Below are 24,835 nucleotides of genomic sequence, written 5' to 3'. Positions count from 1 at the left end.
TCAGATTTTTAGGTTTGATCTTTTGTGCATTTGCAAATGAATTTTTCCAGGATCTTTTGATCGGTCCCACATACAGTACCAGCTTGGAAGGATTTCAGTTCTTTTGCTTATATACCTGTACTTGCATAAAAATGTGTAAAAGTGATGGCAAGCATTGCTGGACTAGATTCACCAAAACTGATCGAAGCCATAAATGGAATAATGTACTCATGATTGACTGCCATATTCATAAAAATAACACTTCATTGAAACCAAAAAGTTCTATTTTGTTGTCTCCAAAACGTTGCCGAATACAGTAGTCTTTTTTTCCATCAAATCCTACCATACAAACCACTGTTCAGTGTTTTACTGATGAAAGACTTAAGAACAGTAAGATTGCCAATCTGTGTTAGGAGGTCACACTGAGTTCCTTTGTGACTATTAAAACAACTTTTTCTTGGAATTTCAGTGGTCAGTGACTTCATGACTTCCACAAAAGTGTGGAAAAGACACAAATAAATTCTTGTTTTTTGAACACAAGGTGCCTACTCACATCTGATTTTCATCCCACTGATTTTGATTTCACCTTTAAATTAGCAGCTGTTCCTACAGATTCTTATACTTTTGCAGTGATAAATATGTTTTATTAGATTATTTCCCTCAATATATAAATGATATATAATTTTGTCCTTAGGGGTGGTAGGTTCTCTATCTCCACCTTTTCTGTAGGATTTGTTGAAAAATATAATCACATGTAAGGTAATGTTTGGGCGTAAATACAGAAAATTCAAGTTGATGAACTTTTTCATACAAAATAAATAAATAAATAAATAAAAGATATATATATATATATATATATATATATATATATATAGATATATATATATATATAGATATATATATATATATATAGATATATAGATATATATATATATATATAGATAGATAGATATATAGATATATATATATATATATAGATATATATATATATATATATATAGATATATATATATATATATATATATATATATAGATATATATATAGATATATATATATAGATATATATATATAGATATATATATAGATATATATATATATATATATAGATATAGATATATATATATATATAGAGAGAGAGAGAGAGAGAGAGAGAGAGAGAGAGAGAGAGAGAGAGAGAGAGAGAGAGAGAGAGCCTCACCTCCACATGAAATGGACTCCCTTGTGGATATTGTCAAGCACATGCTTGATGTTTTCCTAGATTTGATGGGTGCGTCATTTCATCTAGTTGTGCAGCAACACAATACATAAACAACACAAGCTTCTGTATAGCTTGCTTGGTCTACTGTATGATGAGTGTGTATTTATGGTATGAGTAATGTCATAAAATAATTTAATCAAAGACACAGATATTTTATGAAAGAGATCATTATATGTAATTTTTATTTTGAGTTTAACAGAGGCCCAGTTGTCTGCCCTCCCAGCTAACCTTCTGGCTGTTATTGAGTCACGCAAAGAGTTTGATGTCTACCTGGGGTGTGCAGAGCTGTAGAGAAATTTTCTTTATTTTTTGCTCTAGTTCTGTTACAAAAATACTGTCTCTGATGTTGTTATGCACTGAATTCATGGGGTTAGGTCATGGCATACACACAAATACAAATGTGCTCACACACAGTCAGCAGTCATGTTCTGCCAGCACTTCTTGTAATCCCTCTGACAAATTACAACGTCTACTCCTCCTCCTTTCTCCTCCTCCACCTCACTCACTCTACTCTCTCCTTCAAGCTGCAATTGGATTTGAATAAAGATGGCTTTTCCTTTTCTTCTCTATTCTTCTCTGCTTTGGCTAAAGAGGGATTTGCCTGGGGAGATTACACACAAACACAGATATGTGCACACTTACCAACTGCAGTGCAGAGACGCTGCATTTGAGGAAAGACATCTTTACTTACCAACAACCAATCCCACTCCAACCCCTCCTCACCCTGCCTGCACTATAGCGACCCGCTTCGTAGCCAGAGGTAAACCTCCCTTGCTTTTGCTGCCTTTCATTTCTTTGCTACATCTTCTCCTGCACAGCTTCTCCAATTCTTCAACTCTTTTCCATAACTTTCTGCTTTATTTCTTCCTTAGTCCACTTTCCACTTTCTTCTCTCTGCCCTCTCTACCTCTGGTGTTCACTCCCCCCCTCCTTCATCTCATTACTTTCCTCTGTGCTCTTGTTCAGGTTGAAGAGATGGCCTTACCACAATGTGATGTTAACTCTCAACCCCCTTCAGGGTTGACCTCTTGACACAGCACTGTGAACAGCTAAACTCGTGTAATGGTCATTGTGTACTTCAGCTCTATTTTATGTGTGCAGCTCTTTGTTAAGCTCTCATATGATGAAAGAGATCTCATCTGAGTGACAGTAACAGATAACTCAGCCATTTTGCATATTACAATCTACCATGCATAGTATTAGGCTATTAAGAGACAGTGAGAAAGGAAATGCATCTCTGGAGACTAATTTATGTGTGGGCATTTGTGTTGTAGTAGAAAGGGTTGGTGGTGCTGTGACTGAATAATTGAAGGGTGGAAGCAGCAGATGGTCTTTAACCCTGAACCCCAGACAAGACAACAATCAATATTTAAGCAGAAAAGAAATGATACACTACACACATGCACAAGCAGAGGTGCATGTTTACTGTGGATAAACTAAGAGACAGTGCATGGCTGTCAGTGTATGTGATGTATGGAGTTTGTTTTTCTTCACACCCAGGGAATTCACACTGTGTGTATATTGTAACAAGGGTTTAGACTTTTCCAAGATCATGGTTTGTTTTGTTTGTTTGTTTGTTTTGTTTTTTTTTTATTGTGTTTTTTATTGAGTGTGATTGTGGGTTTTTTCATAATTGTAGACAGAATTTAATATTTCACAGCTTCTATGCAAGTTCATCACGGTGTCTGTTTGTGCACAGAAAGAGGACACATGTGTTGAGTTGTACAGACAATTGCTAAGAACCAAGGAGTCTTCCATTTCTTCCTCCTTTCTCTCTCTCTCTCCCTCCATGGGCCACCAGTAGTGGTAATGGGGAGGGACCTGTCAGCTCACTTAATGCAGCTAATGTTTGCCTGTGCCTCGGGACACGAGCACAGAGACACACACAGTCCTGACACACACGGCGCACCGCTCTCTCTCTCTGTCACCACTCTGTCACATTCCCTCTCTTCTGCTTTCCTCCCCCTCCCTTCCTCCCTTTTTACCCTGCATTCCTCATCCTCTTCCAGCTTCTTCTCCCTCTCTGTACTGCTCTCTTAATATTCCTCAGGTTTTTATCCCAGCATGAATTTTGGTGGGCCATGTTTGTTACAACTGCCTTCACTTTCATCGTGTATCTTCTTTGTTATTCCAAATAGCCAATACATTTCAACAGCAAAGTGTGCACCTAAATAAAGAAGTTTGTTTTCTTTAACTTTCAACAAACTCCATAAAAAGACTAAAATGATAACTTAAATCGTTATCCTTTAAAAAAAAAAGAAAGTTGCTGATGAAGATACATTCAGTTGGAAATTAATATAAATTGGTAGAATGAGGGTGGATTTAACTTGAAATATAGCACTGTGTTCGGGGCTCTCATAAAGCTGGAGCTAAAGCTTGTCATTTATGGATGGGAGTGTAGAAAAGAAAAACGTCAGGTTTTAGCTACATTAAACTTAAAATTTCTCTTATTTATTTAAATTTATGTGAAATTTTTGTTTTCTTTCTGAATCACCATCCCTCCAAACACATAAAAAAAGAAAAAAGAAAAGGATATTCTGACATCAATGTTATGTGTTATCCTTGTAAATACCACTTAGGCACACACTAGAACTCAACATAAACAAATTGATGCAAGCGAAAAGCTTAAGAAACAACTACACAAATGGGTATAAGAGTTTAATAAAAACAAATTGCTCATAGTAACAAAAAATACATCTGTTTTCTTTCTTTTTCCCTTTCAAACTGGTTTCTGCCTCACTCCATTTACTCCTACCCTATGCTCTGTCGCTCTGATGAATATCAGCCAAGCAAATCAGAGATGCAGAGGAATCTCTCTCTCATTTCTCTCCCCCTTATCTCCACCCGAGCTGCCCCCTCTTTCTTTGCCTCTCCTTGATTTCCTCATCCACCTTCCTTTCCTCCCACTTTCCACATATGGACCTTATTCCCTCTCATTATGATGATTTGAGGTTCAGCTTCAGTTGCTGCCCCATTAAAAATCAAGCAACAAGCCTTGCCTTTTTCTATATATTGCAAGCAGCCTCATAAGATGGCCTCTGCTCTCCAAACTGCTTTACATTCTGCAATATTAAAATGTCCCTTGTCTGTGCAGCCGTTATGCCCTGATATATGTTAGACTTCTGTAATTCAGCATAGATAGTGGCATATGCACAGATATGTTGAATGACCTTGGCAGATGCCACATCTCGCCAAATAACACAATGCCAGTCCTCCCACTCTTACATGTTGATGTTGCATGGCTGCACAGGGATTGGAGAAGCTGGGAAAATGAAGAGGGGGGCTGTGCTGTAAAACCTAGATATGGGTAAGAGGTTGGAGGTATGCACAGGAGCTAGAAGATCGTCTCTTACTTTGCTAGCCTGCTTCTTTCTGCTTGGCTTGGTGTATATATATATATATATATGTATGCTTACACAGAGTTTTGCCACTGGTGGGTTTGATTTAAAACAAAACAGTACCATAACTATGAGCACAACTGAAAAGTCTTGTTGGGTTTTATATTAAACTGTCCTCTCAAATAGTACTTTTGAGGTACTAACATACTAAGAAAGAGAAACTGTTAAACAGTGTAAAACAGGGCTACTCAATTCGGTCCTACGAGGGCCGCAATCCAGCAGGTTTTCCATGTATTCCTGCACCAACACACCTGAGTCAAATTAGGTGGCTCTAACAGCCAATCAGGTTCTACACAATGACTCATTAATTTGACTCAGGTGTGTTGGTGCAGGGATACATGGAAAACCTGCTGGATTGCGGCCCTCGTAGGACCGAATTGAGTAGCCTTGGTGTAAAACATACTATGTAAAAATGATTGGTTAAACTTTTATGTCCCCAAATATTTTTTTAATGTTGTCTGTCTTTTGTAAGTGACAGATTTTTCCCTGAGTACAAATGAAAACTCTTGATCTGGGTTCGCTTTAGCCAGATTATCTTGGCTAAATAAAGACTAAACACTTTTGATTTATATATCCTGCATGTCCTTTCCTTTTATTAAAATTTCATGTTCTCATGATTTTTTCCTCTCACCTAAATAGATGTTAAAATTTTGCTTGGTGCGATCACTTTGAGATTGCATTAAAATAATGCACCTTGAATGTTTAATTGCATTCTGCCTAATATAAGCACCTGGTGTTTCATAGACTTATTATTTATGTTTATCTTTTTTTAACATGCATTATGATTCATATCATTATAACATGTATTCCCCACTATTCCCACCCAAACACTTATTTTCTATATTATAGCTAGTTTGTGCTATAAGACAAAGGTAAGGCAAGGCAGTTTATTTATTTGTATAGCACATTTCATGTACAGGACAATTCAAAGTGCTTTACATAAAACAAAGACATTACAGATATTTAGAATAGTAAAAGGCATCAACACATAATCAACACATAATCACAATAAAATAATAAATTACATTAAAATGATTAAAAGCAAGATAAGTTAAAAAGTTACCGTGCAGATTTCATGCATAGGCGCATGAGAAAAGAAATGTTTTTAACCTGGATTTAAAAGTGTCTACATTTGGTGAAAGTTTAATCTCCACTGGCAGTTTGTTCCATTTGTTTGCAGCATAACAGCTAAATGCTGCTTCTCCATGTTTAGTCTGGACTCTGGTCTGGACTAGTTGATCAGAGTCTTTGTATCTAAGAGCTCTGCTAGGTTTATATTCTCTGAACATATCACAGATGTATTCTGGGCCTAAACCATTCTGGGATTTGTAAACAAGCAGAAGGGTTTAAAATCTATTCTGTGACTGGAAGCCAGTGTACAGATTTCAAAACTGGTGTGATGTGTTCAGATCTCTTAGTCCTGGTTAAAACTCTAGCAGCAGCGTTTTGGATGAGCTGCAGATGTTTAATGCTCTTTTTAGGAACCATTACAGTGATCCAGTCTACTGGAGATGAATGCATGGATGAGTTTCTCTTGGTCTTTCTGGGAGACTAAACTTTTATTTCTGTTGATGTTTCTGAGCTGGTAAAAAGCTTCTTAGTGACAGCTTTGATGTGGCTGCTGAAAATCAGATCTGAGTCTATCAACACTCCCAGGTTACGAACTTGGTTGGTGATTTTAAGAGCCCGAGTCTCCAGGTGTTTGCCAATGCTGACCCTCTTCTCTTTTCAACCAAACAGAATAATTTCAGTTTTGTCTTCATTTAATTGTAGGAAATTCTCCCTCATCCAGTATCAAGGTATCATCAAGGTAGAGTTATATTGTGGCTCTGTAGCTTGTTACTATCTGCGGGGGTAAATGGGTCAATTACTAAATGCAACCATATTACAAAGAAACACAATGTTTATTGAACCATCTGTCCACAGTGGCAATGGATTGTTGTCCCGTTAGGCATGCTTATCTTCAAGAATAACACATTACCAAGCCAGGCGACCATGCTTATAAGACCACAAAACACACCTGACTAGCCATCCTGTGTGCATCTGCACATAGGTGTATTTTCACTGGGGACTGTGTCTTTGACTGTTTGTGTAACTCTACGCATGCTGAGTGTGGATTGTTTGTATGACAACAGGCAGAAGAATTCCCTGACAGGGGATTGTGAAGGAGGTAGAGACAAAAAAATATATATAAGCCCTCAGCTGGACTCCCAACTCTAGTCCAGCTCTACATTTTCTTCATTTACATCTTCTATGGGTTTTTCATTCCATCTTTTTTTTGTCTTCAGCCTTTTTTTTCTTCTTCCTTTGATTTAATCTCTGTTTCACTTCTTTTTGCGGCTTTTTTCTCTTTTTGTGCCTCCTCCCCCTTGCTCTGGCAATGACATTGGGCTAAAGTGGGACAGAGTGTAGGGGGGCAGTGAGGCAGAAGAGACAGAGAGACAGTTATGTGGCGAAGGAGGCAGAGAGAGCTGCAGCTCTGCTGTGATGACCACCCCCCATGCTTTCTTTCCTTTCCAAGAATGTACCTCAGGCACTCCTGGCCCCTCAGGCACCCCATAACGTCTGGGGGACCCGCTTTTAGCATGTCACCACTTCTCTGCTCCAATCTCCCACATCTGTCTCTGCAGCATTTTTGCTTCCCATCATCTCTCATTTTTCTCATGCTTTGGCTCCTCCTCCTCATCCTCTTTTGGGTTTCTGTCACTAAGAAGCCCAGCAACAGTGGCGAGGTGGCACAGGCGAATGAAGGGAGCCTCGGAAAGAATGCATAGCAGAATACCAGCCCCCCCCTCCTCCCTTGTTACACTCATCCGCTTGCCATGCAAGGTGCACTCATCCGCACTCGGGCCTTGCCCCCCAGTAACCCCTGCTCCCTGAGACTCAGTATATGTCACAGTGGCACTGCTTACATGCTGTGGGACTGTAGTACTCCCACTGTGGAAAACACAGCTTTACAAAGGGCAAGGCTTTATTGATTTGTGTGAGAGTTTATCGCAGATGTATCGGCATGCACTCTCCCCTTCCCAAGTATACAGAGGAAGCATTCTAGACAACGCTGCATGTGCGGACACCTGCAAGTATTCAGGACTGAAATGTTGATGATGCATCACACCAATGCAGCACTTTTGAATCAAGTTCAAAAGTGCTGCTTTGGGGGGAACTGTAATCACTGTTTTCTGCTTTCCATGTTACCTCTTTTATAATAGATAATGATTAAACACAACAGACCCATGTATGTGGGCAATCACGCACGTCGTTTTTGTGTCTTTCACAGCAGAACTATGGTCACGCTTTAGTTCACTTGGTGTGTGCATCGAGGTTTGTGTGTTTATAATGCATTAGAATATGTCCTGTTGCCTTCTCATGACTGGTGAGCATGTCTGTATCTATTATCTATGAGGCTGAATAATTAAAGACAAACGAGTCAGAAAGCACCACATGTTGACAGCTCTGAAGTCTGTGTTTGTGTGTCATTGTCAGTGACTGAATGGAATTACAGAGGAATATAGTTTTAGCCCTTTTTTTCCTTTGTATGTTGGTTGTGCGATTGCAGGTGCACTCAGACATACAGAAAATAATTTTAAGAGGAAAGATAACGACCTGAGGAAAAGATAATGGTTTTGTGTTGTTTTCCTTTTTAATTCCACTCGTGCAGACATACATCACTGCCTCCATCTTGCAATTTACATATTTATGTCCATCCTAATTACGGTTGCTTAAGTGTCTTAGATAAAGGCCTTCACTAGGACACAGAGAGAGAGGTCTGGGATAAAGGGCAGAGGGGCGTGGGTAGATGATAAAACAGATTTCCAATTCTGTTTCTTTTGGTTTGGTTGGTGCATATTTCTTCATTTCCTATATTTGTTTTTGCTTCTTCCTCATCTTTTTCCAGCTATCTGCTCCCAAGCATGAGTTGTTCAGAGAGGCCAAGGGGTGTGTGGGCGTATGGGGTGTCACATTCTAACAACAGATATAGAAAGAGAAACAGAGAGACAGCAGCAGGAAGAGAGACAGAGGTGCAGAGAAACCAAGGAAACAGATATAGATAGAGAGGGAAAGACAAAGAAAACGGGAGACCTTGTGGAGCTGGTGTTGGGGAGGGCAGCAGCTGGCATTTGACAGTGAGGCATGCCTTTTTAATGATTGCGTTAGTGCGCTGCATACCTCAGATCGCCACATCACACTAAACCTGGAAAACAGACAGATCCAAGCAGAAGAGGAGGATTAGAAGGTCAAAGGTTGGGGCTGAAAACATGGATCATGTTTTTAGAGATAAGAATATACTGACAATATCCATGTTTCTTATTCAGTTATACCTTCTCTGGTCACTGGATGTGCCCTGCACTCATAGAAAGCAATAGTCTATAAAATTCACACAACTATTCTTTATTAACCCTCTTTTATTATTTTGACATAACCCCTTTCTAGTCCTTTTGCAAATTTCAATCTCTTATTCAGTTAGAGAAAGTGGTAGTAATATGCCATCCTTGTGCTTCTTTTTATATCTGGTTTGTTCTCAGAAGCACTCCACCATTACAAGTTACTTTGAATGTGAATAGAGAGGAAATAGGAGCAAGCATCATTCATTTCATGTGAGAGAGAGAAAGCCAGGATGGGGGCTCAGATAGGGAGCGAGCCTATTGTCGCACGGTGTAGATTTCCTTTTGTCAAACACATGCCAATTCTTCAGACCCAACAGAGGAGAGGAGAATAGGAAAATGATAGCAGCAGAGAAACAGATGAAGTGAGAAAGGGCGGGCTGGAAGGCGGGAGAGGAAGAGAGGGGAGGGGTGCAGTATTGATTTGACACTCGGGGAATCACGCCACAGCTCTGTTCATTTTCATTCATCTGCCCTTGTAATGGGTGTGTTAATGTGGCAGGTAGGGGAAGAGGGCAGGAGGGGGATTTAGGAGGATGAGAGCGTTTTATTAGAATCCAATCTCTATTATTCTTCACCCCTGCTGCATGCATGCCCTGACACACATGCATTTTATGCTCACTGCATGCTTTAGACTTACACATGTACAATCAGAGAAATACACTAAAACCTCTAATTGGAAGTGAAGGTGTATTTATAATGTCAAATATTCTATATTCCTTGCTCTATCTGCATCCATTTTTACTTCATTATAACATCTGGACTACTTAAATGTGGCAATGATATTTAAAGTTTAAGCTTATCAGGACTGCTTGCAAGATTGCTCCACCTAATGCCTGGTTAACAGTTGGAATAATCATTCAGACGTTTTGGCTGTTTTTATTTTAGGAAAAACAAATCAAACAACCAAACATGTTTTTATCACTCACCAAAACATGCACCTTAGTTACTAGACATAAAACTTCTGTCACTAGCAGGGTTTTAACTGACTACTGATAGGCTTGGCTGTATCAGTGGGCCATATGCCACATTATTATTTCATTAATCTGCCACAGGATCCACCATTGCTAACATTATCCAAGAAAAAAGTGCTATCTCTCACACTGCAGAGACCTAAATGTTGAAACTTTACACAAGAAGCCTTTCCTATTTTAGGCCTCAGCATTAGAGCTGTCCATGGTACTACTTCAGTTCTCATCTAAATGTGGTGTTAATCTGCTGCATTTCTTGAAGATTTTTTCTACAACGTGCTACTTATTTTGCTCTGATTTGTGCATTTTCTATCTTGAGTAGTGTGCAGTTGTGATGTATAATAGCATTTAGTGATACCAGTAACCATTACCCATAATTTAAAGATTTTCAAACACCTTGACTTCAAGCCAAAGTTGTACAAATATTATTTGTTACAGTTCACAGGGTGCTGGGAATGGATATGTCTTGCTTAATAAAGTATAATATTTTTGATAGGTATTTGAAGAATCATTTCAAAGACAACTATAGCTTTAGCTTTTATATGGTTTACCTTCCTTTAATGCTACATTTAAGCTAATTTAAATATGTGTGTCTGCTCATAAAAATTTCAGCAGCAAACAAAGGGAAAAAAGAACCTTCTCCAAACAGTTTCTTTGGGTGTGTTATAAAAATAAAAAAAAGGAACTTAAACAAGAACCCACTGGACTATTTTGACTCTTATGGTTTAAATATGTTTCTGAGCAGCTTAATGTTGTAAAGTTGTAATGTTGTAAACACAGTTTTAGTGCAATTTCTTTTGACACAGAGAACATATATATAAAGGCATGCATCTTTTAAAGTCAAGATAAAAATATGTGCTAATTTACACTTTGTGAGTGAGAATGTTTTATCAGTTTAGGTAGTGTTATAATAATAGTGGGTGGATGGAGATACAGTGAATGGACGGTCCAGAACAGAGAAAAGTAGAAGAGGAGACACAAGTGAAAAGGTAAATCAGGAGGAGGAGAATAAATAAGGCATGTGTAGGTGTGCTCCACTGTCTGCTCATTGCTGTGGCATCCTGTAGTGAGGATGCACACACTTCCTCACAGTTTGTTGAGTGTACTCTGCAAATGTGGATTGTTAGACAGTGGGAGTCAAAATGTGTAGCTTCTGAGACAGATTGTGAGTGTGTGTGTATATGTGCACATGCATTTGTAAAAAGCCAATTTATGCAACTGCTGGCCTGTATTGTAAAAAACATGTGGTCCATTTAGCCTTACACTCTGAAAGGCAAACCCTGACAATAATGCGCATGGAAATCTCTAGCATGTGTTTTTGATGATAATCGCAAAGAGAAAAATAACATAACACGATGCACTGAACGTTGTGGTGAGCTCTTCTGTGGCCTATAACCCAGGCCTGTGAATCAATTACAGATCCATTCAGGAGTCCTCTCCTCTGATCTACATCGCCATCATTTAAATGGCTGATTCTTTTTTCTTTTTTTTTTTCTACCTCTAATGAAGGGTACTCTGTCGCAAACACACAGACACACGCGCACGCAAAGCACACAGGAAATGCACACTTGCTCATGCCGCCGTGTGCCATCGCAGCGCCCCCTACCCAGCTGTTGTCACGTGAATGCCCGGGCCCTAGCAACAGCGAGCAAGAGAGCGAACAAAAAAGAGAAATCCTGGCGAGAGCAAGGGAGAGGGGAATGGGTAAAGAGAAAGAGATGGGAGGGAGGGGGGAGCCGTGGAGCATTAATAAGTGATGAGTCCAACAGTGTGAATTGCTGTTAGTTAGCATTGCTGCAGCGCCGCTTTCATTTGCATGGCAGCAAGAACAAACGCCTTTACTTACGCCATTTGCTCTTCTGTTCTCTTCCTCTCCAATGACTTCTTTTTTTTGTTTGTTTTTGTTCTCTGTTTAATCTATTTTAGTTTTTTCCATATTTCCGTTATCTAGTCAACAGCTCAAAATATGTAGATCTTTTCTTGGTTACTTTCTTTGCTGTCTGATGCATTTGTCTTCTCCTTCCAGCATCCCTTGTGGCTACATCTTTCCTAGTAACATTATTATTTTTTTCCTCTTTATGAACTCTCATGTTGCTTTAACATCCCCTATTTGACATTAATTTCTTGAAAATAGCAGCCGTACACATCTGAGACGTATTTAGCTGCTCCTTTCCTACAATTCTTCGTTCTCTCCATCTCCTCTTTCCTTCCTCTCCAGCTGAAGAGGGATGTCCTCTCTCTGGGGGAACTTTGTGGAAGACGAGTGATGCTCCAGGGCTCACTAATCCTTTTTCACTGAGTCTCTCCCTCCTTTCCTGCCTGTCTGTCTCGTTATTTGCATGTATGTGTCTGTGGAATTCCAGCTTACATGCACATACACTCACACAGAGATTCAGCAGCAGCTTCTGCACTTGGCTTGACTTCCTGCCTTAGGCTGATCAGCTGAAATGATTCCATTACTTACAAACCCCCCTGAAAGAGAAGGTAGAGGAGCACAGACTAACTGGGAAAAGAGACAGAAAGAGGTAGAGGCAGAGGGGAGACTGGAGTGGGAGAAACTGGGAATGGAGGATAGATGTCATGCAGATAGAGGGAAAAAATCTAAAGAAAGGGAGAAAAAGGTCGGGAAATAAGGAGGAAGTGAGGGGATGTAAGCCTCCCATGGGTGTAGGATAGAGCTCAAATTCTCATCCAGCCTCCTACAGCTAAAAAAAAATAAATAAAAAATAAATAAATAAAATAAAAACAGACACAGAAACACATACAAACACACACTCAACAACAACAAACTCCTGGAGGCGTAGGCAGACTAGACGAGAATTGATCTCCTCTCCCACGAGGAGAAGCTTGCAAGAGAAGAGATAGAGAAAGACGTAGAATTGTTTTTACTCGTGTATGGCTCTCAGGCCTGTAGGCCCCTCATCACTCTCACTCCCTCCTCTGTCACTCCCAACGGCATGTTTCTCTTTATCTCCCTATCTCTCCCTCCATCAATCTCCATCTGCTGTCCTCCTCCCTGTAGGGCCAGACCCTTCCTCAACACTACTGCTTCTCTCCATTGCTGTCTGCACCCTCTCCTCTGTTTTAGGTGTGTCTCATCTCCTTAGACAGCAGGAGGGCAGGCAATGACCACATATTAAATATCAGTCAAGAAAAAAAAGGAGGAGACTAGAAAGTGGAAGTCAAGGATAAAGAGAACATGCAACATTTTAAATAAAAACTTGTCTTCATCTGCCATTTTTGATGACATTGTCTTTGTTGTAGTTGGATATTCTTTTATTTCAAAGGTAAATTGTGCTTCTTAGACATCTGTCATTTGATGTGTATATGGTTTATGGTGATGCCCTTCCTGCTAATTAAAGTAATGTTTGCAAAGTGGAAAGACTGTAAAGGAAAACAGAATTTAATTTAAAAAAGGTAAATATATTATTTGTAATTATATTTTAAATAAATGGAAAATGAGATTATAGTTCATGATTTGACTAAGATAATTTCTTTAAGATATGAACAATGTAAAACCAAAGACACAATTTAGCACACTTCTGTGGGACTGATTTGAGTACAGAGTATAGAATATGTATATTGATTGATTATTCATGAAAAAAGAATGCAGGTTAATTGAGGAGGGACTCATTGATTATCTATATTAGCAGTATGAACGAGCATGGCAAGGACAAAATATGTAAAAAGAATGTTAATGACAGGAATGATGAAGTAATTTTACTTAGTTTCCATTAATGTCCTTTTGCACCACTTTTTTTTTTGTCTCCATTCTTAATAGTTTCAGAATTTCTTACTCTATCACACCCCCCATCACCCCCTTCTGGTGTGTCTTTCTTGCTATTGGCATGTTGTGACAGGGTGTAGCAGTGTGTTTTACAGGGTTCCACTCACCAAGTGCATATTATCCTGTAAGGCTTAATACCCAGGTTGGAACAAAAGGGCAGGCTTTGAAATTATAGCTTACGTCGCTTAGCACTCAGCACAATCTGACTCACATGAAAACACATGTGTGTGAACTTTATGCATGCAAATATGCTGGCTGAAATTCGCATATGTGCCTGTATATGAGAAAATACCATGTAATGACCCAGTTACACAAATACACATTGTAATGCTTTTTATATGCTCATTTAAATGTTTGTAAACATTATTTACTACTAATTCCATTGTTAGTGTCAGATCAAATTAAATGAACCAATAACTTGTAGTTTCTCAGTCATTATTAATATGATTTTTTTGTGGTAGGATTCCTGGTTGATTAAAGAAACGAATGCAAAATGCCATGTTTGGGTCTATAATTCGTATGCACAATGAATGTTCTTACATTTTGCGAGATTGACATTCACCACAGATAGTAACACACAATCTGTAACAACCCAACTTTTCTATACAGTATGTGTGGAAAACTTGTGTTAGTAGGTGAATGTGTAAAGCAAAAAGAGCTAATTCTAGTCAAAAAGGGCCACATGTAAGATGAAGTGAAAGTTAATTTAATATGCAAGCCCATCAAAAAGATTTGTTCGTCTCTTCATTTTTTCTTTTAATTGCAAGCACAATAGAGATGAAAAAATAAACTGCATTTGTATATGTGGGAAATGAACCCTCTATTATTCATCAAATCAAACCTTGGTATTCTTAGCGTTTGTATTCTTTTCTTTTTTGGCAGGAGAGTAGGTGAGTTTTCAGTGTTTTAATAAATCTTTTGAACAAACCTATGCTGCTATCAAACACATTATTTCTGGCTTGCAAGCATGATGACTAATATTTCATGCAAGGGACAAGTTCTTATAGTATGTATATTAAACATATTTTCCCAATAATTTTGTTAATCGAAACAAGAATAAGCAAAAGGAACCAAGAATTTACCAGATTTAGATAAAAAGTTACAATCTAAGGATAAAATCAAACTCAGACCTAATTGTATCTTTGATAATGAAGTGTTCTAATCACATTAGCTCCTTTTTTTGCTGTGCTGGGACAAGATGCTAACCCTTTGCTTAGGGCTGCGTGTGTGTGCATGAGTTTGTGGCATACATACTGTATTTCCAGTATTCAACTATTCAGTGTTCCTATGTTTTACTTGAGCTTTTTTATGTCAACACTGAGGAGACACTAAAATATTGTGTACAGCAAACAAAGCTAGCATGTTTATACACTCACATATACACTGAGAAACATTAACATAACCAAACAATCTGCAGTCTACTAGATTGCAGATTGTTTGGTTATGTTACAATCTCTGAAGTGCGCACTGTCTAAAATAACCTTTTGGGACCACAGAATACAAAATGACTCAGACAAGCAGAAAGAATCAAACAATGAAATACACTCATCTTTCACTTCTCCCTCATATACACATATGTACACAAACTGTGCTCACTATTGACATGAAGATAAATCAGAGGCAAACCAAGGAGCCACTGATGTGAAATAAAAATTACACTAATCTGCCGTTGCCATAACACACTCAGACACATCAATTATTAACACCTAGAATAACTCCCTTTTTCCTCTTTCTTCTCATCTGTCTTTCTCTATTGTGCATATCTCACTGGATGGATGGGTCAGAGTCTGTTAAAAGCTCCCATGTGTTTGCCTAAGTGCTGTGGTGGGGCCTTTCAGACATGTTTAATCCAGCCCTGCTGCTTTTTTTTCTTTGGAAATCTGTGATTTTTCTTGCAAAATGTGCTTAAGTTTTATCAAGAGAGCCATTTGATGGCAGGGCAGGTTTTCATCGTAGTTCAGTAGCACAAATCTGAATTACATTTAGCTTAATTAACTGTATTTTTTTTTTTTTTACTTGGTTTCCTTTTTTTCAGAGACTGTAAACATATGGAAATTACAAAAACAGAAGATCTAGTTGATCAATAGTAGGAAGGAGACTAGTCTTAATTTTAACCTTCAAAAGAAATGGAAAGAGTCTGGCATCATTTTCTGCAACAGGAGACCAGCTCAGTGTAAAGATGCAAATTTGAAGTCGAATGCAACTAACCTATCTTTCCTCCTCCACCTTTTCCCTTTCTGTTGTCCTCCCCAGGTAATCGTTTCTTCCTGACCTCATTTGGGGCTCTGTATATCTCAGAAGTACAGAAGGAAGATGCTCTTTCCACCTACCGCTGCATCACAAAGCACAAATACAGTGGGGAGACTCGCCAGAGCAATGGAGCCAGGCTCTCTGTTATGGGTATGCAACAAGCTGTTGTTTTCTTTTATAGGAAGATTTTTTTATTTTAGTTTTCAGGATCTAAAAATCAGCTGATAATCTGAAGATTTTATAAAAAAAACAAATAAACAACACATTTCTTTGAACACCTCCAGACCCTACGGAGTCCGCCCCGTCAGTCCTGGACAGTTTCCAGTCCGGTGAGGTACAGGTAGGGTACAGTGTGGAGCTGCCCTGCATTGCCTCTGGATATCCAAATCCTACTATCCGATGGTTGAAGGATGGTCGACCATTACCAGCAGATTCCCGATGGACACGGCGCATATCTGGCCTCACCATTTCCGACTTAAGACTTGAAGACAGTGGCAACTATATCTGCGAGGTCACCAACAGCTTTGGCTCCAGAGAGGAGACCGGTCACCTCAATGTTATAGGTGAGCAAAGAGCACTCTCTCTGTCTCTCCTCTACTTTTCCTCAACTCCTCAAAAACACTGCTCCAGACTGGCAACTACAAAGTGAAGGAGTGAGACAGATGAAAGTAATGAACACACATAAATATATCAAGCCTTGTTAACTGTACCATTTATTCATAGCCATCCTTGTCTGGTTCTAGCTAGAGTTTAACCTCCAAGAATGGCCTCCTCTCCTCCATGCTCTCAAACCTTGCAAGAACAACCTTTATGATAACAGAAAGAAACAGTGGTCATGCAGACCTGTCATGCCGTTTGCGCTGGACCTAGGAAACTGCATCTTATTAAGTCATAATGTTATGTGTGTTAATAGAAGGAGGTGGCACACATAGAGAAGATGGCACACTTGTGAGTAATATTAGGGGGGTGCGTGTGGAGGAGGCAGGGACAACTGATGGAATTCAAGTGTGTTTTGGAAGAAGAGTAAGGCTAGGGGACGCTGGACAGAATGGCCACAGGGCACATCACTGTGCAACCCACAAACGTCCAATGACAGGGCATGCAAGGTGGGACACACACATACTGTACATGTACTCATGGCCCATGAAGAAAGCCTTATCCTCGCACATGCATTATTGCACACACACACACATACACACTCACACACACGCACTCATTCTCACACACATTCAGCAGCCTACAGCCCTTAACACCAGCTGCTTTATTGCTCACTGACATTTTCTCCCCTTTCTGTCTTTATGTCTCAGTTTTCCTGACTGCTTTGCACACACACTCAATCATACATTCGCACAGATGCTATAACGGCAGAACTGAGATACAGACACAATCCAACCACACCAAATCATGATTTATGTTGCTCAGTGGTAATTTATTTGATTTAGAAATTAAGAAAAATGGCCATCCAGTGCATTGGATTCACCAACTTGTCTACCTTTAGTATTTTGTTATCAGTTTGCCTGCATATGGGAATGTCTTTGATTTTTTAACTTTTCTCTACCTGTTCTTCCCTTCTCTAGAACCATTGCGGGTCACTTTGTCTCCCAAGAACCTGAAGACAGGGATCAGCAGCACAGTCATACTCTCTTGTGCCGTGCAAGGTTCCCCCCACTTCACTGTGTCCTGGTACCGTAACACAGAACCTGTCCTGCCTGATCAGCACTTTTCCATCCAGGGGGCTCACAATGAGACACTGTTCATTTCTGCTGCACAGAAGAGACACTCGGGAGCTTATCAGTGCTTTGCCACGAGAAAGGGCCAAACTGCCCAGGACTTCTCCATCATACTGCTAGAAGGTGAAGGTTGAAAGAAAATATTACCACGGTGTTGTGTGTATATGAAACCAGGTCTGCTGTGCTATGTTATTCTGTCCCATTTGGTTAAGAGTTTGTTTTTATGCTAAATGAAACAATAATTCCACATGGTTTACAGAACATATGTGGAAGAAGAAGGCTGGACAGCAGGCTGTTACCCTTCTGCTTCATATGTGAAATTGTGTTTCACTCACTTGGAAATCTGCTCCGTTGTGGAACAAAAAAAGCAGAAAAAAATAATAAATAATAACAAAATATACAAACAAACAAATAAACAAAAAAACTGTTAAGAGGAGAAAAATGCTGAATAAACACCTTTATTCAACAACTAATAGTAACTTGCATATTTGTAAAATTGTACATTTCAGTCTGCACTTTGAAGTACAACATTGTTTATGTAGAGAATAATGACTACTACTTTTACCCTCTGGTTTTAATAGTAGTTTTGTCTTCTTGGTTTTTCCCATCTGTGTTGGAAATACCTTTAGTGAAAATGTGTAAAGCTGTACAGCTTAAAACCTGTACCAAAGGGAAGTAGTCTCTCACTGAAGTCACTGCTCCTTAACTGGAGTGCATCATTTGTAGCTCAGGTTTTCCTTCCTGTTCTTCTTGCGATATATTAAAAAATACTTTGATAATGCTTGCCAAGTTGCTATTTGGCACACCTTAAACCAAATATGAGCAGCAGCATTGTTCTTTGCCACTTTTGACCTGTCAGCCAACCAAACAGACTCAGTCTTTTGAGACAGGAGCCTTAAAGATACAAACTACGATGAAGCATTTCAGGCAGAGGTTGACAAGATGTGCCACAGCAATGTACAGCATTAGAGTCATAATGTCTTATTATAGCATTAGCACGTCTAAACCTCTTATAGTTGAAGTATTATAAAAATTAGGAACATTTGCTGATTTGAATTATTCTTTGTTTCTCACTTTACTCCTCTCATCTCATCTTTTGTGATTGCTTCTCAGATGGAACACCCCGTATCGTTGCCTCCTTTAGTGAAAGAGTGGTGCTTCCGGGTGAACCGTTTTCCCTAATGTGTGCTGCCAAAGGCGCCCCACCACCCACCATCACCTGGACCCTGGACGACGAGCCTGTGGCCCGGGATCTGTCACGTGTCAGAACTAGCCAGTACACGCTTTCTGACGGGAGCACTGTGAGCCATGTCAATGTCAGCAGCCCACAGATTCGTGATGGAGGAGTGTATCGGTGCGCCGCACGAAACTCGGCCGGTAGTGCCGAGTACCAAGCGCGCATAAACGTAAGAGGTGCCTGTCTACTTTTCAATATCAGTCATACAGAGGTTTCTCACAGCCTGACCCCTTCCCCACCCTGACCAATACCCTCCTATGGCTCTATTTCTATCTGTGTGTGCTTTACTCTCATCTGTTTCCTTTTACTTTCTCCCTTATTTCATTTTCTTTTTTTCTTTTTCTGTTTTGTCTGTTCAGCTTCACACCTACATGTTGTCTGTCTGCAGAAGTTTGTGTCTTGTTTCTCTGGGAGCCCATATATGTTGTCTGGCTTCTTTCTCTTTCTAAACTGTCTTCTCCAATTTACCACTCTTTTTGTGCCATCTTAAGTAGTTGTGCACATGTGCTAGTGTGAATTACACATATTTAACAAGACACAAAAAGAAACAAATATTTTAACTCTACCCATATAAATGTTACACTAATGTGCAGGCAGGGAGATATTCAAAAAGGGAGACTCTACTGTAGCCCAACACACTGAGAGGAAAAGCAGCCAAAGGAGAAACAAGTGAGATGAAGTTTATGTGAGCCAAAGGAACGTAAGATGAGAGAGAAACAGATGGTCACAGATGATGGAAGAATAGATGAAATAAGAGAACGAATGGAGATGAGAAGACTGCATGTGTCTGTGGAAGGACTGATTGTAAACTCTGGTGACATAACTGGTGATGTCACTGTCGTCTGAGATGACAAGGATGGAGAGTGACACAGAGGGACAGGGCTTTATCACCAAGTCCATGCCTTTCTCTTTCTCTCTCTCGTTTTCTCCCCGTCTCTCGACTCTGTCCTGGTGTAGTTGTGACATGCGAGTCTGCTCTAAGCAGACATGCCAGAATGATCATTGGAGTGAAAAGGAGACGCACTGCCAGAGTTTCAGCCCTGCATGCAACACAAACTGTCACAAATACTGCAAACACACACTAAGAGACACACATATTCATAAGCACACATAATAAAAAAAAAACAACAACAGCAAAAAAAAGCAGTGGCGTGCTTACCCACTCCCAGAAATATGATGCATTCAACATATCTCATTCACTGAGGGACCACCAGCAGGTACACAGAGCCACACAGATGTAGTTGAACACACATGTTTATACTGTGTCTGCTTTTGTTTGTGTCAGCACATGTGTGCGGCGGTGCTACTGAATAATGCATCTTTGACTCGTCAAAGCTGTGACTTCAAAGATCAGCTCACAATGAGAAAGGGAGAGAAAGAGACCAAAAGAATTGGGGGTAGGACCGCTGAAGGAAGAAACAAAAACAAAGATATGAGATTAACAATGGTGAGAAGGTCAGGGAAGAGGTGACAGATGAATGGGTGATGGCCCCCAGTGTCTTCCAATTATAATGAACACTTTTTATGTCTGCCTATCCACAACCTTTATTCACCACCAGTCATACACTGCAAAAATACACAAAAAAGTTATATTTTCATTAATTTTTAAGGACAATGAGCAGAAGAGTATTTGCTTTTAAAACACGTGAGCACAAATAATCACTGGTGAAGTTGTTAAAACCTGTTTTTATGCCAAGTTATGAAATGCTTGAATGAAAACATTTTGTAATTGTTGGTCTTGCATCTAAATGAACTACCCTCAAATAAACTTAAAGCCTGTATATGAAGCACAAAACGAAGTCAAGTGCTTTGTTGTTGTTGTTGTTGTGTTGTTTTTTTTTTGTTTGTTTGTTTGTTTGTTTTTTCACTCCCACTCACTTTCCCTCTCTGCTGCTCTCTTTTTGTAGACTTGTCCTGCAGTCAGTCACATTTCTGGTTTGTTAAATGTCAGTAACACTACAAGAAGTCTAATCCTAATGTCTAAAATAAGTATCCGGATTCTGACAATTTGTGCTGTACAGTGAAAACTAGCAAAATCCATAAAATTATCATACAATTTATGCTGTATCCAAAGTTGACATTTTTCAGAACATAACTTGGCACAAAAATAAGTCCATATTTCTCTCTTTTTTAATAATGCTAATTGGTGTTTCACTATATTATATATCCTTGGAAAGCCTGATTAGTTACTTTTACAATAAAGTTTTTATTGTAATTATCATGATTCTGTGGAATTGGGGATTAGTTCCCAGATTCACATCATATGGGATCCCCACTGGCTCCAGAATCTTATTCCAAAATTCTTACACACCCAAGAAGTATTCTGTGTTGCTGTTACTATCTGCTGTAAAGCCTGACAGTGCACACCTCACTGGACAAGGAGAGCCTCTTCACACGAATTGTGCCCTGTGTGTTTGCAGCATAGCCTGGTTGTCTCTGTAACACTGGATTTTGATATAGTTGTTATGGACTCTGTCATACTCCAGAACCAACAGACAAAACTTACAAAAGTAGCAGAGCATGATTTCTTGGATCAAAAGAGGATGTCATCCTGACAAATTCAACCCCATGGATTATTTGCTCATGTAGACCAAAGTGACCTCTTGAGTTAATATGCTATCTCCAGATGTGAGAGCAAGTAGACACATTTTTTTTCCCTAACTCTAACCAAGTGATGTTATTGCCTAAACCCTAAGCAAGAAAAGACAAAAGTATTAGTACCATGTTGCTGTGTTATTGACTGAATATAACTCAGAAGAAAAAATCATTTGTCTTTAAGATGCATCCCACTGTTATACAGAAATAAATGAAAACCCTGCTCATAACCACACCATCCAACCAAACATGTCTCTTTATGAGAATATTGTACTTTGCTAAAAGGACTTAAGCTTGGTCTTTGCTCTGATCTGGAATGCTCGAATGGGATAGATTTCCCTCCTACCTCTTACAGAGGAGTCACTTTACATAGTGCCATCATGGGTTGTATTTAGAGTTTTAGACAAAGACCTTTATAGTCATTTTAATCACAGTATTTGTAGACTCAAGTGTAGGTATGGATGAGGGGCGCAGTTGTAAAATTTTGTCCTACCGTTTATTCTAACCAGCAAATAATTACCTTTGAGAAACACATTTGTGATAGAGTGAAGAAAATATTTAAGAATTATTCCTCTACAAACTAGCAATGAAAGTAAACCACTGTGGGCCCCTGAGCAAGGCCCCTTAACTTAACGTGCTCTACCCTCTATTTCTCCCTACACGTCTATATACTTCTTTCCACTTCTGTCTACTCCCCCATCCCCTACTTCCTTCCCTATCAACCTACCCCTTTATTCCTAAATTTCCATGACCTGATTCTGGCACCATCAACTAACAATCTTTTTTCCCCCATCTTTTTTCTTCTTCTGATCACATCTCTCTGTCTTTCTCTCCATTTCTCTCCTCTTGTCTCTCTTTTTACCAATCAGGTCCCCCAAGAATTCGGCCCATGAAGAATATCACTGCAGTGGCAGGAAGAAACACTTTCATAAACTGCCGTGTGATTGGGTATCCATACTACTCGATTAACTGGTACAAGGAGGGACTGCTGCTGCCTGACAACCATCGACAGGTAAAATCTTTTTTTTTCTTCCCAAAATACGACACAGATAGCTTGAATATATATCATATATGGATTATATAAAAAAGACCATGTTCTGAAGGATGTTGTAACTTAATGTACAGATAGATCAGACATGTAGTGATGACCAATAAGTTCAACAGCCTTGTTGAGATATTTTTTCTTGTTTTATATGTTGCATTACTGTCTTTTGCTTTAATTAAATTAATCACTGCAACAGATTTTTTTTTGTTTGTTTATTTATTTATTTATTTATTTATTTTTTGCTGGACTTAAGGAAAAATAGTTTCAAAGGGATTATGTTAAATGTTAAAAGTAAATCAAGAGAACTCTATGTCCCCTCATTTTCAGTCCTTTTTTTGTTTGTTTGTTTTTTAGCTTAACATCCAGTCATTTAAATTTGAAGCTGTGTGTATTGTATATCTCAAAAGGATTTATCATATTTGAATAATCCACCAATGTTTTGTCCAGGTGGTATTTGAGAATGGGACTTTAAAACTCAGCGATGTTCAGAAGGGGATGGATGAGGGGGCCTATGTCTGCAGCGTGCTGATCCAACCACAGCTGTTCATCACGCAGACTGTTTATGTCACTGTCAAAGGTCAGTTGCAGAGTTAACATTTCTGAAACCAATAAAAGTCAGGCAGGTTTTTACTTATGGCTAGGTGTTATTTTACAGACATGATGTGTTTAAAATGTATACTGTGTCTGTGTGCAATTGGGTTTCACACAGTTGGTGTTTGAAAGAGATGCTACAACTGGGCACATCTTCAGTGAATGCCCTAGAACCAGTGGGAATTTTGCATCTTTCAACATATCTTCTCACCCAGGTGACCCAGCTGTGTTTGAGTTTTTGGGTCCAGATGGTGATGTGTTACTTCTGAGTCCATAGCTTATGGCTCTGCTCTTTTTTGAGTTACAGCCAACCTTAGAGTGTCAGTGTCACAGTGATTGCTTCATTAATTGTGTTTTTTGCAGACATTTTGCATGTGGATGGTGAAGGTTTTCTAGTTTACTTCTGGTGGAATGGAATCAATTATTTTCCATGTTTGATGGGCTACTTTCTGTGGGACTTTGTCATGAAATTGGCATTAGAGTCAGTTTTGCAAAGGCTAATGTTGACTATTCAATGCGTTGGATTTTATCTAGGGATGTTCTGAACCATTTTTTTTCTGTCTGATATGATTATGATACCTGAGGTTTTCTTCACTTTTCTTTATTACATTATTACTTTAGTTATAATAACAAATTTAATATCTCATAAAGTCTAGACCTTAAAAAAAGTTCTTATTTGTGCCCCGCTTTTCCTGACCAGTGCACCTGCCTGGACCCCCAGCAAAACCTTTCTAGACCCGCCCCTGCATAGCTGAAGTATAAATCCTTTCTACCACATGTCAACTACTTTTGTTAGAGAAGAGTCCTGCTATGATTTATATCATGTTTATAACTTCTCTCTTTACATTCATGGCCCATGCTTTTTTTTTTTTTTTTTTTTTTTTTTTTTTGGACACTCACTAGATATCTGAACCTGATCTATCTTTGTGGATGTGTGCATGGTTCTCTGATGACTAGTAGATTTTACAGCTGTGTCACTAGCAAACATTATTAATAAGGAAAAGTTATATGAAATAAAGGATAACAATATCTAATTGAAATAGGCTGTTGTTATCAACATTTGTCATTCTTTACACAATAGTAACATGGATCTGATTGACACGAGACTGATAAATCTTTGCTATTGCTAGTACATCCAATTACAATGCTTTGGGGTAAATATAAGATGAACCACAAACTGCTTCCTCCTTCTCAGATGAACGATAAACAAGCAGAACAAGAAAGACAGTGCTAGCAACAGAAAACCGATCAGCTGATCACTGACAGCCAGTCACAGAATAGGAGAGGGAGAAAGAATAAAAACTGAGGAGAAGACATATTAGTACAGAACTGCGGTTAACATTTTTATTCCTTTTTTTCTTTAAATGAAGGAGTGAGAGTGTTGAACTGTCTCACAGGGAAAATTCTGGGGGATGAGGGACCATTAATTTCATTAAAAAATTTAACACAATTAATTACATAAATTAGTTACCACCGTTAACACGTTATTTTTGACAGCGTTAATACTCATTTGTATTATTCATGTTTTATTAACACATGAAAACCATGATTGCCACAGAACTTTTTAAATTATTGAGTAAATAAACTCGGATCAAAGAATTTCTATTAAAA

At 38.9% G+C, this 24,835-nt stretch overlaps 1 protein-coding gene across 4 annotated transcripts in view; it reads left to right on the top strand.

The window, feature by feature from the left end:
• LOC121645665 (Down syndrome cell adhesion molecule-like protein 1 homolog) overlaps window positions 1-24,835 on the top strand; it is a 106,351-nt gene that overhangs the window by 48,924 nt on the left and 32,592 nt on the right. For 2 of the 4 annotated variants that reach the window (XR_006011479.1, XM_041994249.1), the window contains 6 exons: window positions 16,030-16,176; window positions 16,311-16,589; window positions 17,604-17,879; window positions 18,870-19,169; window positions 22,458-22,600; window positions 23,081-23,210. Coding sequence is in view for 3 of the 4 variants with exons in the window: in XM_041994249.1 (XP_041850183.1) it covers window positions 16,030-16,176; window positions 16,311-16,589; window positions 17,604-17,879; window positions 18,870-19,169; window positions 22,458-22,600; window positions 23,081-23,210 (1,275 nt within the window). In the remaining variant the exon portion in view is untranslated. Of the gene's footprint in view, window positions 1-16,029; window positions 16,177-16,310; window positions 16,590-17,603; window positions 17,880-18,869; window positions 19,170-20,278; window positions 20,460-22,457; window positions 22,601-23,080; window positions 23,211-24,835 lie in introns of those variants that run through there. The other 2 variants (XM_041994251.1, XM_041994250.1) reach the window with 2 other exon arrangements.

This window comes from Melanotaenia boesemani, chromosome 9 (assembly GCF_017639745.1).
Source record: "Melanotaenia boesemani isolate fMelBoe1 chromosome 9, fMelBoe1.pri, whole genome shotgun sequence".
NCBI lineage: Eukaryota > Metazoa > Chordata > Actinopteri > Atheriniformes > Melanotaeniidae > Melanotaenia > Melanotaenia boesemani.
This window is presented reverse-complemented; position numbering and strand designations above follow the sequence as displayed.